Source organism: Eretmochelys imbricata, chromosome 3 (genome assembly GCF_965152235.1).
Source record: "Eretmochelys imbricata isolate rEreImb1 chromosome 3, rEreImb1.hap1, whole genome shotgun sequence".
Lineage (NCBI taxonomy): Eukaryota > Metazoa > Chordata > Testudines > Cheloniidae > Eretmochelys > Eretmochelys imbricata.
Window position 1 is genome coordinate 183,492,085 of NC_135574.1, and position 16,537 is coordinate 183,508,621.

General features: G+C 42.4%; 1 protein-coding gene across 4 annotated transcripts in view; it reads left to right on the forward strand.

Moving 5' to 3' along the window:
* FBXO11 (F-box protein 11) overlaps nt 1-16,537 on the forward strand; it is a 209,404-nt gene that overhangs the window by 122,712 nt on the left and 70,155 nt on the right. For all 4 annotated transcript variants that reach the window (XM_077813921.1, XM_077813920.1, XM_077813918.1 and 1 more), the window contains exons 8-11: nt 36-142; nt 228-339; nt 1,298-1,404; nt 1,490-1,627. In XM_077813921.1, the coding sequence (XP_077670047.1) occupies nt 36-142; nt 228-339; nt 1,298-1,404; nt 1,490-1,627 (464 nt within the window). The remainder of the gene's footprint in view (nt 1-35; nt 143-227; nt 340-1,297; nt 1,405-1,489; nt 1,628-16,537) is intronic.

Sequence of the window (16,537 nt, forward strand, 5' to 3'; positions counted from 1 at the left end):
AAGAGTAAGCTTTTATAATAACTTCTGGTTTACAGCACCTGGAAAAGTAGCAGATAAAGTCATAATAGAAAACACTAGAGATTCCACCTTCGTTTTTATGGAGGGTTCTGAAGATGCGTACGTTGGGTATATGACAATCAGGGTAAGCAACCTGAGTAGAACTTTTAATAATTTCCAAAATTATGCTTTTTTAAAAAATATCAAAACATTACATTTTATTCTCTTAGTTCAATCCTGATGACAAATCTGCTCAGCACCACAATGCACACCACTGCTTAGAGATTACCGTGAACTGCAGCCCAATAATAGATCACTGTATCATTCGAAGTACCTGTACAGGTTAGTGTCCTCTTCACTGTTAAATTAATTTTAAACACTGTTACTGAAATAGGATAATTGCAGTGAACATAATGTTTTTCTGTCCATATGCAACACAAAACTTAGTCATGAACATTTTTCCTTCTCAATTATATTTGGCTAGAACCTGTCCTTTTGGATGCAGACCTTGCTCTAGTTTATCTATGCTTTAGTCGCTTTGAGATTGAAATTATTACCATGCAGTATATGTAAAGCTATTCCTGAAGATCATTTAGAAACTACAGCTGGTACAGAGTGACCTTGTCTGTTTGGATAGTGATGTTTTATGTTGGAAGTGCATAACAGTTGTTATTGATGTCTGCTTACCAGACATCATGGATGAGATCTTGGCCCTATTGAAGATTAGTGGAAGGGTGTCTTTGGAAGGGGGCCACTTACTCTGGAGCCTGCTTTTCCTCCCCATTAGTTAGACATTGCCATACTCTGTTGATGATCTTGGCATGATACAAAATATTTGATTGCCCCAGACCCTTGAAGGTGATAGATTGCTGAGGGTGTAAATAGACTAAAATGGGGGAATAGTTAGCAGTCTTGAGAGAGTGTAGAGAGTTTTGTTTTATCTTGTGTTTTTCTTTTGCATATTCTTCAGTGAGGGTGTGAAAAGTTGAACTATTTTTTATTAACCTAAATAAATACACAAAATATTGCCCATTCTGCCAGTGACATGCTGTTCGTGTAACCTTTGACATGTGACTTAAAATCTCTCTGCCTCAGCTTCCATATCTGCAAAATGGGGATGGTAATAGTTTCCTGTCTGTTTTTCATTGCTTTAATAAAAAGCATTAAATGAATGCTACATGTTTAAAATATACATTTTAGATGCCAGTGCATACTGTATGTTTTCTTGTAAACGTAGGGCCAAACTATCTGTAAATACACTATACTTTGAATCTTTGATAACTGTACATTTTTCTTCCAGTGGGCTCTGCAGTATGTGTTAGTGGCCAGGGAGCTTGTCCCACTATCAAACACTGTAACATCAGCGACTGTGAAAATGTTGGACTTTATATTACCGATCATGCACAGGTACTTTCTATTTCAAATTTTCCCCCTAAGTTTTGTAGAACTATTTATTACTGTTGATTTTTGTTTTTTACTTACTTTTTGCCAGGGAATATATGAGGACAATGAGATCTCCAATAATGCATTAGCAGGAATTTGGGTTAAAAACCATGGAAACCCCATTATCAGACGGAATCACATTCATCATGGACGTGATGTTGGTGTTTTCACATTTGACCATGGCATGGTAATGTACATTTTTGTTTTGAAGAGAGATTATTATACATTACTGTACATCTATAGCTCTCAGATATCATTGCACAATAGTTTTGAAGAAATGTTTTTTTATTTGTGACCAGATACTTTTAAAATCTCTAATGTTTCTTCCCTCAACTTTCTTCATTGTCCAAAATTGTTTACCTTAGTTTTAAAAACAAATTTAGTTGAAAAGTGAAAACCAATCAGAACAAAGCATAGCATAGACCACTTCACAGTAGGTTGGCAACACAAATGGATTAGATTCAGGAATCAAAATAATGAAAAATCACTGCTGTAACAAAATGCTGTAAATATTTAGGTGCACACTTACACAATTGGCTCTTAAAAAAATAAAATAAGGTTTTTACATTAATTCTGTACCTTATGAAAGTACCTGAAAGATTTAGGAGTGTAGTAAAATATCGCATGAAAACAATCAATCTGATTTAATGTTGCATCTTTGCAACAGAATATGCCAGGTCCTGAGTAATGTCTTAGAATCATAGAATATTAAGGTTGGAAGAGACCTCAGGAGGTCATCACGTCCAAACCCCTGCTCAAGGCAGGACCAACACCCACTAAATCACCCCAGCCAGGGCTTTGTCAAGCCAGGCCTTAAAAACCTCTAAGGACGGAGATTCCACCGCCTCCCTAGATAACCCATTCCAGTGCTTCACCACCCTCCTAGTGAAATAGTGTTTCCTGATATCCTCCCCCACTGCAACTTGAGACCATTGCTTCTTGTTCTGTCATCTGGCACCACTGAGAAGAGCCTAGCTCCATCCTCTTTGGAACCCCCCTTCAGGTAGTTGAAGGCTGCTGTCAAATCTCCCCTCACTTTTCTCTTCTGTAGACTAAATAACCCCAGTTCCCTCAGCCTCTCCTTGTAAGTCATATGTAGGATGCTGGCTCTTCTGTTGTGAAATTGGTGTTGGAATCCACCCATTATCACAGAATTGTGCTTCAGAATTGAAGCTTTCCCTTAGGAGAAAAAGTTTCTTACACCTAGTGGTTGCAAAGAAAACCTTAAAAATACAAACTGAATGAAAACTGATGCAGTGATGTTGTCTTGATTCTGCACAGACGCTGAAACAATAACTGGAGTGTAAACTGCCCTGAGTAATCCTAATGGGTTCTCTGAAATACAGAGATGACACTATACATATCTACACTGTTAATTGTTTCATTGCTGATCATATTAGCAGAAATATCCTGCTGGAGTGCAGCATTCCCAAAGCATAACCCATGCATGCTTGAGTGCCAAAAGTGCCAACTTTACCCATTTGCCAAAACCAGCAATTTCCTCCAACCACTTGTCTCACGCAGTTATGTATATAAATATGTGCAGCACATTGATATTGTGGCGAGAGACTAAGATGAATTTAATATAATATCAAACTAAACATGGGGGCTACTTCGCTAATCGTATTATTCAATTTTAGTATTTAATATAAATAAAAAAGTCTACTAACCTGTGTAATTTGGAGCAGAAAATGGATTTGCCATCTTTTCTGAAAGGCAGCTTCATACTTCAGTGCTGGAATGCTGTTCAGTGATGAGTGTTTGATATCATGAGCAGAGAGTATCAGTGGATGTCATATAGAGACTGCTCTTCAAGCCTTTAAAAATGATTAAAAGACTCCTTACCTAAGTTTTATTTAGGGTGCTGAATATTTATCTGAAAAATGAATATATAAAAAACATCATCCATAGCAGTTTTCTTATCTATTTAATGTGCTCACAGTGTTGCTGCAAGGTTTAGAGCTTTTATAAAGATGCTCATGGTGATGCACTGTTTTGATTTCTTACGTTGGAAAAGAAAGTAAAGCACCTCCCCGTCTCTGTTGTTTGCTTATAATGTAGTAGGACATATATAACTATTCTCTCTAAGTGGGAGGAAGAAATAGGTCAAACTGAGACCGATGAACCATAATGTCCCAGTTTTAGTATTGTAATGTTCTTAACCATAAAATCCTTTGAAAGAGCACTTCCCGCATCTTACGGGCTCTTTTTGGCTAACAGTATTCTCTTTGGGTGTTTTTGTGCTGGTAACTGGGTAACATGACTGGGCAAAATCTCTTTGGTAACACTGTTTAACTAAGCGGGTCTAAGCACAAACAAAACATAAATAAATTTTCTGTGTAGCCTTCATCTTCAACTTCTGTCATTCTTTACGTTTTGAAAATCCAGAGATGGTATGTTTCAGTACTGAATTCCTACCCTATACATACTCTGTTCCTTTGAGTTTTTCCGAATTTCTGCACTTGAGTCCTGGCTGCAAAAGATTCTACCAGTGCTTTGTCAGATTTCTTGTTCTCAGGCCATTCTTTTTGTTTCAGCAATCGTGAGCTCTTTAATCTCTTGTCACTGGTGTGGCAATTTTTCAACATTTGTATAAGTGCTATGGCATCGCTTCAGATCTGCCAGTGCCAAACGTTTAACAAGAAGCATTTAAAAATGCGGTATGTTGTTGACAGTCTTAGATGTCGTGCATTGTACGCTGTTACTAGGTGCCTGACATGAATTGCCACAGCCATCTACCATAAATCATATATTTACTCAGTGCATGAAAAGAAACTTTCATTTACCAAGAGAATAAGTTTTCATAACTCTCTAATTTAAAAGCTTTGGCAACAGACAGTCTGGTTTGTTCCTCCCCTCGCCCCCCCGCATACAATATATAGTAATATTGCCCACCCTGATGAAAGTTCTGTATGCATATTCACACTGAGAAACAGTGTGGTAGCATGGCACTTACTGGGTGATATCAGGAATTTGGCAGCTCATTTTTACAATTAAAAATAAAATAAAAAGCTTATTTAAATTAAAAAATAACTATAAAAAGCCTTTTTGTTGTGTTGCACATTGTCAGTATTCAGTAGTGTAATCAAAATTCATCTTGGCTGTCAAATCAAAGGTCTGATCTTGTAAACTCTCAAAATTGAGTTTAGTCCCATTGACTTCAAATCATGTTGTAAAACAAATGACACTTGTACTGAAGTGCAGAGGATTCCAAAATTTTGTGAGGCAGATTTTATACCTGCATTTCATTTTAAGCTACCAATCAGATTAACTATGTTTGTTAATTTAATTGATATCAGGAACTCTGATAATCTTCAACTCATTTAACCAGTTTGTAACCAGTTCACTTTTTTTCCTTCTTGCACCCCTGATATTCTGTTTCTTATCCATTCCTCTCTTCTAGTCCTTTCTTTATAGTACTTCCCACATCATTGTTCTGTTTGGTTTGTTGCATTCATTCTGTTCCCTTCATGTTGGTGCTTCTACTGCTGCTTGTAGCACTTTCCGCAGCAGGAGAGTGAAGCTGGCTCTTGATAAACTAAAGGAGTCATTCCTGTTTCTCTCTTCTCATCATATATTCCCAACAGAAATTAGCAGATTTTTGGGTGTGTCTGCATGCAGCTATTTGGGTGAGTTAGAGGAGTAAAACTTATTAGGTTCATGTTCATTCTGATTTGCTGAGTAAATGTTGTGAGCAGCTGGGGCACTTGGTGTGTTCCTTTTAGGAGAGTGACAGACACCACCAATTTGGTTGACTTAATGTACTGTCTCTGCACACATGCACATCATACATTATTTAAAAGTTAATTATGTCTACTCTATGAGGAGTGTAGCGAAGCGACGACTCACCGGTGCGGCACCTCCTGCTCGTTGTCCAGGGAATTAGCTCAACTCCAGCAGTGGAGTGCCCTCTGCAGGCTGGTGTCTCACCTGCTGCTGGCCCCGTGTCCTTCCTGGACCCCGGTGCCCCTTTCCCTTGGCATTCTGCCCGAGCAGTACCCCCACTCTGGGTCTCCCCTCCCAGGGGAACCCCCAACCCTCTAAACCCACCTTGCCTCAGTGGCTACTGCCTGTCATCATCTAGCCCCCACTCACTGGGGCAGACTGCAGCCTGTAAAGGCCACTCATCATTGGCAAGGGGTTAGGACCTGCTGCCTTTGCGTATCTCTGGCTGCCCCTCTGCAACCCCAGCACCTGTGTGGGCCTTCACCAAGACCTGCAGCCTGGGGTTTTACCAGGTGGGAACTCCCCAGCTCCCCTTGCCCTTGCCCTTGCCCTGCTCGGGCACCTTCAGTTCCCAGGCAGGCAGCCCTTCTCCCTCCAGGGCTAGAGTAAGACTCCTCCAGCTTCTGGCCCACAGCCCTCTTATAAGGGTCAGCTGGGCCCAGATTAAGCCAGACACACCTGTGGTCAGTTTCCCCCAGCTGTTCTTAATCCCTTTTGGTGCTGCAGCCCTCTCCATGGCTGCTTTTAACCCCTTCAGGGCCAGAGCAGGGTGACTGCCCAGCTACAATGAGGTATGGTATGGAGCTGATAAATGGTACTACTACCATGGAAATGGGGATAAACAATGACATCAACATGTTAAAATGATGACCACTGAAATATTTTGATTCATTTTTGTTAGTTGAATGACTATGTATTATTTCAAGACATAAAACTGGATTTGTTTGTGACCTCAAAGCATTGCAAGAACAATCTAAAAAGTAAAACAAAATCTAATAATAAATTTGTACAGGTATCACTGAAATGTAATCGTGCCAGTGACATTTCTAGTCAACATCATTATCATCATCTTGTTCTTCATTATGATGTCTGTCAAGAGTTTCTGGCTTATCACAGTCCTCATTGCCTTGGTATGTACCCAGTTATGTGCAGGGAGGATTGTTCTGACTACAGACACAGTTGATTATGCAGTGACCCTACTGGTATGGGCACAAATAAGATCTTGTAGAAGCTCAGATGCCATTGAGCCCTTGAAGAATACAGGAAGTGCTTCATCATCCACATTTTTCCATCCATGTTGCAATGGTGATCTAATATATGGTTTACCTATGAGCAAAGACATCCAAATCTTTGTTTACCAAGATGCTCTTTTGATATGGTCTTCAAACTTCCACCATGTGGGACAGTTTTGGTCAGTGACTTGTCCTTTCTAGACTAGCCTAGATTGAGGCACAAGCGATCCGGGTCTCTTTAGTCCTTTTTCCTTCTCCCTCTGGTCACGCAGCAGTACTACCAATTTTCTTGCTGCAGAAGTTGTATCATTTTCTCCTGATTTGGCAAGATCTCTGAAATGGTAAGCTCCCTTTGTTTTGACAACATTAAACAGAGTTTTTCCCCAATTTCAAATAGGCATGACACAGTCACATCCTATTAATTCGTGTACAGCAGAAAATTTGTTTCAGAAGTCAGGAATGAGGGCATAACAAATTGCATGTACAGATATGAAGCAACGCTTGTCAGTTGTGCTGGTAATGGTGTCAATTTCAAGCCATGCATTAACTATATGCTACATTTATTGGAAAGTGACCAGCAAGGACAAAAACAGGTGTATCAGGTGAGCTAATTGCTGTGGTTCCTTTGATACCAAGAGACCCAAAAATCCATATTAGCTCATGCAGAAGCATCCTCTTGTCACTTCCTCTTGAGTACTTTACAAGTCTTGGGCTTCTTCAGCACATCTACTAGTGACAGACTTTGCTACTTAGCTGTTGGAAAAGCCTCCAGGAAGAAAGAGTATTTGTGTTGGGTGCGCTTCTACAGTCTAAAGTGCATTTGGACCCATGTATTCACAGAGGACTTTTATAAGTGATTTTTGGATGCCACATTTAGAAATTTTTTCCATGGAGGCACAGGGCGTCCACAACCCCCTGGTATTTCTTATATCCAACCTTAGATCCTGTCTGGGGCTGTCTTTCTGCAGTTTTCACAGAGTTACTGTTGTCATCTGTCAAAGACTTTGATTACACAATTAGCTTTGTCAAACCGTTTAGGACCTGCCTAAAGTACTCAGCAGCCAATTTTATCAAATGTGTGGAATTTGTCTCCAGCCATCATTTGTGTGACAGCTGTGATATCTCTCATGTACACTGTGGTTTCTTTGTTGCATGCTCTTAGCTCATGGATTCATTCAGCTTCTAGCTCATGTCCTAAATCAGCTTTGTTTGTTCTTCCCATTGTTCCATCAGCCTGGAAGAGGGAAATAGGCAAAGATCCTATTGGGTGACTAACAACTGAAACATCATCTCTGTATCTTGCTAAGGACAGAAGACAATATCTGGGCTGATAGCTGCTGTGATTGTCCCTCCCTTGCCAGACTTAAATTTGGTGGTCTTGACCATAGAATCATAGAAGATTAGGGTTGGAAGAGACCTCAGGAGGTCATCTAGTCCAACCCCTGCTCAAAACAGGACCAGCACCAACTAAATCATCCCAGCCAGGGCTTTGTCAAGCCGGACTTTAAAAACCTCTAAGGATGGAGATTCCAGCACCTCCCTAGGTAACCCATTCCAGTGCTTCATCCTCCTCCTAGTGAAATAGTGTTTCCTAATATCCAACCTAGACCTCCCCCACTGCAACTTGAGACTATTGTTCCTTGTTCTGTCATCTGTCACTACTGAGAATAGCCTAGCTCCGTCCTCTTTGGAACCCCCCTTCAGGTAGTTGAAGGCTGCTATCAAAACCCCCTCACTCTTCTTTTCCGCAGACTAAATAACCCCAGTTCCCTCAACCTCTCCTCATAAGTCATGTGCACCAGCTCCCTAATCATTTTCATAGCCCTCTGCTGTACTCTCTCCAATTTGTCCTCATCCTTTCTGTAATGGGGGGCCCAAAACTGGATGCAATACTCCAGATGTGGCCTCACCAGTGCCGAATAGAAGGGAATAATCACTTTCCTCGATCTGCTGACAGTGCTCCTGCTAATGCAACCCAATATGCCCATTAGCTTTCTTGGCAACAAGGGCATACTGTTGACACATATCAAGCTTCTCGTCCACTGTAATCCCCAGGTCTTTTTCTGCAGAACTGCCGCTTGCCAGTGGGTCCCTAGACTGTAGCAGTGCATGTGATTCTTCTCTTCTAAGTGCAGTACTCTGCACTTGTCCTTGTTGAACCTCATCAGATTTCTTTCAGCTCAGTCCTCCAATTTGTCTAGGTCACTCTGGACCCTATCCCTACCCTCCAGCATATCTACCTGTCCCCCCAGCTTAGTGTCATCTGCGAACTTGCTGAGGGGGCAAGCCATTCCATGTCAGCAAATGTTTTGATGCCAGATATCTGAAGAAGCTGTGTGTCCCATCAGAATCAAGTGCACGTCTCACAAATCTCTCCATTTGTTCTTCACCAATATCTGCTGTTTTCAGTAGAGATTCTTGTACATCTGATGTTACATGCAGTCCAGTGGACATGTTGATAAGCACTTCTGGATGTGATTAAGGGTCAGATGGGTTTGTTATAATGTTGACATAGTGCTCTTTTTAACGTGCTCTTCATCCATCTTCAATGCAGAGGCAAGGGCTTCTTTCTCTCGTAGATTTTGCTTATTCATAACATGAAACTGTGTAATCTCCAACACCTCATATTGACCGGTGCATAAGTGTCACTGAATCGGAAAGCTACTTTCTAGAATATTTTAAAAGCTAGCACTGACGTGCATAGACAATTACAAATCAAAACTTTCTACCAGGCAGACTAGCTGCTACACTGTGTGTACAAACAATTACCAATTGAGAAGCATTGCACTAGGAATTCACATACATTTGTATCTGCCCACAATGCAGTACAAATTATGGTCATGCAATCTTCTGCTACTGCTGCACAGCCTTCAGAGAGAGACTGATCTAGTCAGCAAATTTCAGTTGGAAAATATAGAAAACTATTATAATCACTTGTGAGATACTTTGACAATTAAGAATATGCAATTTTGAAAACATTTCATGTTAGTATATTACAAAGTCTTGATATTCACCTCATGCTTAACAGTTTCATCATCTCTGGGGTAGGGGGAATACTTGTCTATGCAAATCCAATAAAAATCTTTTAATAGATTGTTCTTTGGTAGCTTTGGCTAGTAAACACCACATTAAGGTGTTGAAATGAATGTAAATAGTAAAAACGATAGCCACAATCATGTTGCCGTGTTGTCTGGCTATACCGGAAGAAGGACAGGAAACCCTGAATGTGGTTTAATTAGGCCACAACTTTATTATCGAGTGTCTGGAAGTACCCCAGATAAAAGTGTACAGTGCAAGTAACTCTATGATCATTTCAGTATCTACCCAGAGGGCTTCCATCAGCCCCTTCATCCTGGTCCTTGGCCAACACGTTGCTGGACCTTACCTTTCCTCTCTGCCAAATGAGGGTTAAGGTGGGCTATGGGGGGGAGGGGGTTGATTCCCTCCCCTGCCAGTCATAGGAGCCACGAAACCCTTTCCCACCCATTTCCACTCTTTTAACAAACATCTCCTTTAAATCCTTTACAAAACCAGTTATCTGATCACTGTATCCCTTCCCTATGGAGTACCTGCACTGGACATCCACTCCACACTTAAAGAATGAGTTGTGATATCGTAGCCTAACCAAGCCCCCTTCACGCTCCTGCCAACCCACTGTGGGGAAGGCCATTCTGCCTTGGCCAGTCTGGCGGTGAGGGAAAAATTCCTTCCCAGCCTCCCGAGAAAGGAGCAGATAGCGCAGTGCACCCACCGTGGAATGTTACCAAACCTGGTATTTCACCACTTTCAACATGGGGAGGGTGGGTGGTGATCTGCCTAGTCTAGCTGAAAGAGAACTTCTCTTGCCTGACTTGCAGCTATGTACTCCCCACCCTCTTCGGGTCAATGTGGTGGTGCTGACTTGCTCTGCATCTGCAGTAATGTTCGTGCCCCTGCCCTTAAAGAGGTATACTCCTCTTCAAGACTCTTTCTTATTTTGTGTATCATTGTTTCGCCTTGCATACAGGCTTACAGCACCACTTGACAGTTCTGTATCATATCTCATTTAAATGTACATAAAATAAGATTTCAAATTTTATGTAATGGGGGGGAGGGATAGCTCAGTGGTTTGAACATTGGCCTGCTAAACCCAGGGTTGTGAGTTCAATCCTTGAGGGGGCCATTTAGGGATCTGGGGCAAAAATTGGGGAATGGTCCGGCTTTGAGCAGGCGGTTGGACTAGATAACCTCCTGAGGTCCCTTCCAACCCTGATACTCTATGAAGGAATCCCTGTTGAGGTTACAGGGACAAACCATCCCGATGAGTCGAAAGAATAGTAAATATGGCAGGCGACCGGCTTGGCTTAACGGTGAAATCCTAGCGGATCTTAAACATAAAAAAGAAGCTTACAAGAAGTGGAAGGTTGGACATATGACCAGGGAAGAGTATAAAAATATTGCTTGGGCATGTAGGAATGAAATCAGGAGGGCCAAATCGCACCTGGAGCTGCAGCTAGCGAGAGATGTCAAGAGTAACAAGAAGGGTTTCTTCAGGTATGTTGGCAACAAGAAGAAAGCCAAGGAAAGTGTGGGACCCTTACTGAATAAGGGAGGCAACCTAGTGACAGAGGATGTGGAAAAAGCTAATGTACTCAATGCTTTTTTTGCCTCTGTTTTCACTAACAAGGTCAGCTCCCAGACTGCTACGCTGGGCATCACAAAATGGGGAAGAGATGGCCAGCCCTCTGTGGAGATAGAGGTGGTTAGGGACTATTTAGAAAAGCTGGACGTGCACAAGTCCATGGGGCCGGACGAGTTGCATCCGAGAGTGCTGAAGGAATTGGCGGCTGTGATTGCAGAGCCATTGGCCATTATCTTTGAAAACTCGTGGCGAACCGGGGAAGTCCCGGATGACTGGAAAAAGGCTAATGTAGTGCCAATCTTTAAAAAAGGGAAGAAGGAGGATCCTGGGAACTACAGGCCAGTCAGCCTCACCTCAGTCCCTGGAAAAATCATGGAGCAGGTCCTCAAAGAATCAATCTTGAAGTACTTGCATGAGAGGAAAGTGATCAGGAAGAGCCAGCATGGATTCACCAAGGGAAGGTCATGCCTGACTAATCTAATCGCCTTTTATCATGAGATTACTGGTTCTGTGGATGAAGGGAAAGCAGTGGATGTATTGTTTCTTGACTTTAGCAAAGCTTTTGACACGGTCTCCCACAGTATTCTTGTCAGCAAGTTAAGGAAGTATGGGCTGGATGAATGCACTATAGGGTGGGTAGAAAGCTGGCTAGATTGTCGGGCTCAACGGGTAGTGATCAATGGCTCCATGTCTAGTTGGCAGCCGGTGTCAAGTGGAGTGCCCCAGGGGTCGGTCCTGGGGCCGGTTTTGTTCAATATCTTCATAAATGATCTGGAGGATGGTGTGGATTGCACTCTCAGCAAATTTGCGGACGATACTAAACTGGGAGGAGTGGTAGATACGCTGGAGGGGAGGGATAGGATACAGAAGGACCTAGACAAATTGGAGGATTGGGCCAAAAGAAATCTGATGAGGTTCAATAAGGATAAGTGCAGGGTCCTGCACTTAGGACGGAAGAATCCAATGCACCGCTACAGACTAGGGACCGAATGGCTAGGCAGCAGTTCTGCGGAAAAGGACCTAGGGGTGACAGTGGACGAGAAGCTGGATATGAGTCAGCAGTGTGCCCTTGTTGCCAAGAAGGCCAATGGCATTTTGGGATGTATACGTAGGGGCATAGCGAGCATATCGAGGGACGTGATCGTCCCCCTCTATTCGACATTGGTGAGGCCTCATCTGGAGTACTGTGTCCAGTTTTGGGCCCCACACTACAAGAAGGATGTGGATAAATTGGAGAGAGTCCAGCGAAGGGCAACAAAAATGATTAGGGGTCTGGAACACATGACTTATGAGGAGAGGCTGAGGGAGCTGGGATTGTTTAGCCTGCAGAAGAGAAGAATGAGGGGGGATTTGATAGCTGCTTTCAACTACCTGAAAGGGGGTTCCAAAGAGGATGGCTCTAGACTGTTCTCAATGGTAGCAGATGACAGAACGAGGAGTAATGGCCTCAAGTTGCAGTGGGGGAGGTTTAGATTAGATATTAGGAAAAACTTTTTCACTAAGAGGGTGGTGAAACACTGGAATGCGTTGCCTAGGGAGGTGGTGGAATCTCCTTCCTTGGAAGTTTTTAAGGTCAGGCTTGACAAAGCCCTGGCTGGGATGATTTAACTGGGAATTGGTCCTGCTTCGAGCAGGGGGTTGGACTAGATGACCTTCAGGGGTCCCTTCCAACCCTGATATTCTATGATTCTATGATTCTATGAAATGATATATGATATGGGTGCATGAAGGATAGGTACATTCAACTCCAAAAATACACTTTTTTTTTAGAGCATTGCTTCATGCCTATTTGGGTAACTTGAGAGATGCAGGAGGGATAGGGATGTGAGCATCCTGTTGTGAACTTCAGCTCTCATAACTCTTAGATTAAAATGCAGAATTACCAATTTCTAATTTAATCTAATCTTTCTGAATTTACTTGTCTCTTTTTAGAAGTTATTACATAATCCACTGTTCGATTTCTGGAAATTTGTCTTCCTTTTTTATAAATACCTACAAATTAAAGTTCCTCGAGTAGTGTCCCTATGGGTGATCCACTGTATGTATGCTTGTGTCTCTGTGCTGCTGATCGGAGAACTTTGGTAGCAGTGCCCGTTAGGCCCGCACATACGCTGTCTCTCCTTGTGCTGCACCACGAGTCTAGTCAACACATAAAGGCTAACCCTTCTCAGTTCCTTCTCAACCACGCCTCGCTAGAGACAGAGCTATTCACAGTCCGTTAGGATCATTACTTTCTATTTTCATTTCTATAGTTAGTTAGTCTCTTAGCATAGTTTTTTTTCTTTACCCTGTATTTTTCTCTTTAAATAAATAAATAAAAACCTTATCCTCCTTTCCCTCCCGCTTTTTCTTCCTCATTGGGGATCCTTTCCCCTACAAGGTATGCCTGGTTTACTGGGCTTCAAGAAGTGCCTCACTTGCAAGGAGGCAATTTCTGGTTGCAGACAAGCGCTCCCAGTACATTCACTGCCTTGGGGAAGGCCACGTCCAGCAGAAGTGTGGTCTCTGCCAGCAACTCAGACCACGCTCGCGTAAGGACAAAGAGCTCCGACAGTAGATTATCTTCACGGAAGCGGCTCTCAGGACCCATGCCACGAGTCACCTGGCAGATGTGAGTCTTCCCCACAGCCCTCTACATCTAAAGGCTGTGGGTCAAAGAAGCAAACTGCGGACCCTTCTCACATGTCATTGAAGAAGGTAGGAAGCCCTGATAGTGAGCCCCAAGCAGTCCTTATCATGCTCAGTGTCGTTGGCACCAAAATCTTCTAAGTCTGGTAGCCTCAGCTCACTGAAACTGACAGCAGCAGGTACCATCGACGTGCCCAGGGACCCAATCGGCATTGAGAGACAGGAGTAAGCACTCCACTAAAAAGGAGCTCCTGATACACGGGTCTGTATCAGTACCATCATGGACACCTCATCCGGCATTAGAGTGACTGATATGGGCAAGATCCCGGCACTGCCATTGGCACTGAGCCGGTCAGTACCAGCGGAATTCTGCCACTCCAGACACCTCCCCATATTGGACATATCAGAGTCCTCACTTCTCTGTACCAGGACCTCTAGACCAAATCTCCGCCTAGCACGGGAATCATCCCAGCTGCCATACCACGCTCCCCCACCCTCTAGTGAGGGTTCAGACAGCAAGCCAGAGGAGGTGGCATCACAGTACGCCTCCCAGGCTCCATATGGTGCCCAATATCAACAGGGCCCTAGAATGAACCTGCAGATGGCCCCACCATCACCATCACCCATGGACACCACCGCCGGGCTCTGTGCCGCCACCACCACCCCAGTGGCCGTATTGGGACGCTTGGGCAGCATATTGTCAGCATGCCCCTCGAGCTTTGAGTCTCACCCAAGAAGTCTTGAGAGACACCCCCTCAGCTTGCAGGACCCAGAGCTTCGGAGCTTCCAGAAAACATCATTGAAGAACATGAGGGCAGGGCTGAGGAAAAAGTGACCCCAAGAACCATATCCTCCTTCTCCATGGATGAAGCCACCATGCCTTCCCCACCATCTCTAGCTGATGACTTTTGTCTCTTCTAGGATTTGGCAAAGAGAGTTGCAGACACTCTCTCCAAATACCACTGGAAGAAGTCAGGGACACCCACCATCGTCTCCTTGACATGCTTCATTCACCCTCTTCCTCAAAGATTTACCTTCCTATTAATGAGGACATGTTGGACCCGTCAACAACTGTCTAGCAAACCCCAGTGTCGGTAGCGCCTATCTGCAAGCAGGCAGACAAAAAATACTATGTCCCAGCTACGGAATCTGAATTCTCTTCTCCCATGCTCCATCCAGCTCCATTGCAGTGGATGCCATCAACTCCCATGGCCATCAACGCCAGATGAGGTCCGTTCCCTACGATAGGACATGGAAGTTCCTGGACCTTTTTTCAGGGTGGATTTGATTTAAATCACTACTTAGGAAGACTTGATTTAATCCAGGATTTCTACATAAAAGTGCATTCTTGTTGGTTGTTATAACCTTAATACATGTTCGTCACAACTCAGAGATAGATGAAGGTTTCATTTTTAGAAGGTACACACTATACATTTTTAAAGTGATTTATTTTGAAAACTTTTCAGATTAGTTTTAGAGCTATATCAGAAAATGAATGATTGTTTGGTTATTTCATTTAGTCATTGGGAGGTGAACTATCTCCAATTTAACAGGTTAATCGTTAACATTTGGAAGATATTCTTGCCATGCTGTATTAGGAGGAGAACATCACTAGACAGACATTTAAATTGTTTTATTTAACTAAAACAACAACGTTATGTATTCTGGATTTTTTTCTTCAACAGTAAACAAAATATTTTAACAAAACAAGCATATGAATTTTTTAATTTAGTTAAACATTCAAGTTTTTTAAAATCATGTTTGTTTTTGTTAAAATTGTTTTTAACTCAAATAGTTAAATGAAATATTTAAAATATATATATATATCCACTATGTCCGCCAGGTCAACATGAGAAACTTAAAATATTGGCTTCTGCAGCTAACTCAGTTGCCTTCACCTTCATTTTCTTGTTTGTTCATAATCTGGAAAAGAAAAACAAGCTTTCCTGCTTTTTCAGGTCCCAAACAATTTCTCAATTTGGAATGAATTAGTCCAAAGGAAGAAAATATAGCTACTGCTGTTAAAAGTGAGATTATCACTTCAGCAGTCTCTGAATCCAAGTGCTTAAGTGAGTAACACCAGTTCACTGGTGTGACTTTCTTTAAAACATCATCAGCAAACATATATTTCTTGAATGGTTCACCCTTAGCTCTGAAGTTTATTATAATTGGCTTTATGGAGGGATGATTGCTGGGTATCCATGTCATAGCCAAATCCTCTTCTTCAGCAGTTAAGGTTTGACCCTGGTACTGAGTATTGAGAATATTTGCAAGAAAATGAGCTGGAGATAGTGCTTGTCCCATTTGTTTTTTTAATGCTTGTAATTTAAGTCTGTCGTTGCATATTTCTGTTTTTAAGATCTCACTCAGTTCCTTCCAGTTTTCAACAGGATCAGCAATAAAACAGCTATTTCCCTGCATTTTGTTCAAGGCTACAGAAATAGGCTTCGGGTACTCAGCATGTGTTCAACATTTCTCTTAAGCCCAATGTTGAAGAACTTTGGCTGTAACGGTGCCATCTATTTTTTTTCACAATTTTGTTCACAAACTGTCATCGGATTGGGACAGTTCTTGATATAGTGCTCAAAACAGTCCACTACTGAGTTCCATCGCACATCTTGTGGGAGAGTTAGCTTGGTTCCTCCCACTTTTTTTCAGAGCAGCTGCTACAAAGTGGTTGTTAGGGAAGTATTTTGCAGTTTCAACAACCTTAGCCTTTATTTCTGGAACAATGAAGTCTTTGTCTAGGAGGTGCATCAAATGAGCACTGCGACCATATGTTATTAGCTTGGGACTCCCTTCACGCTCTTCCAAATAATTTCCTCTCATCTTGGATACATTTGCAGCATTCTCTATGACCAAGCTGCGTACTAGACAATTGAATTTTTTT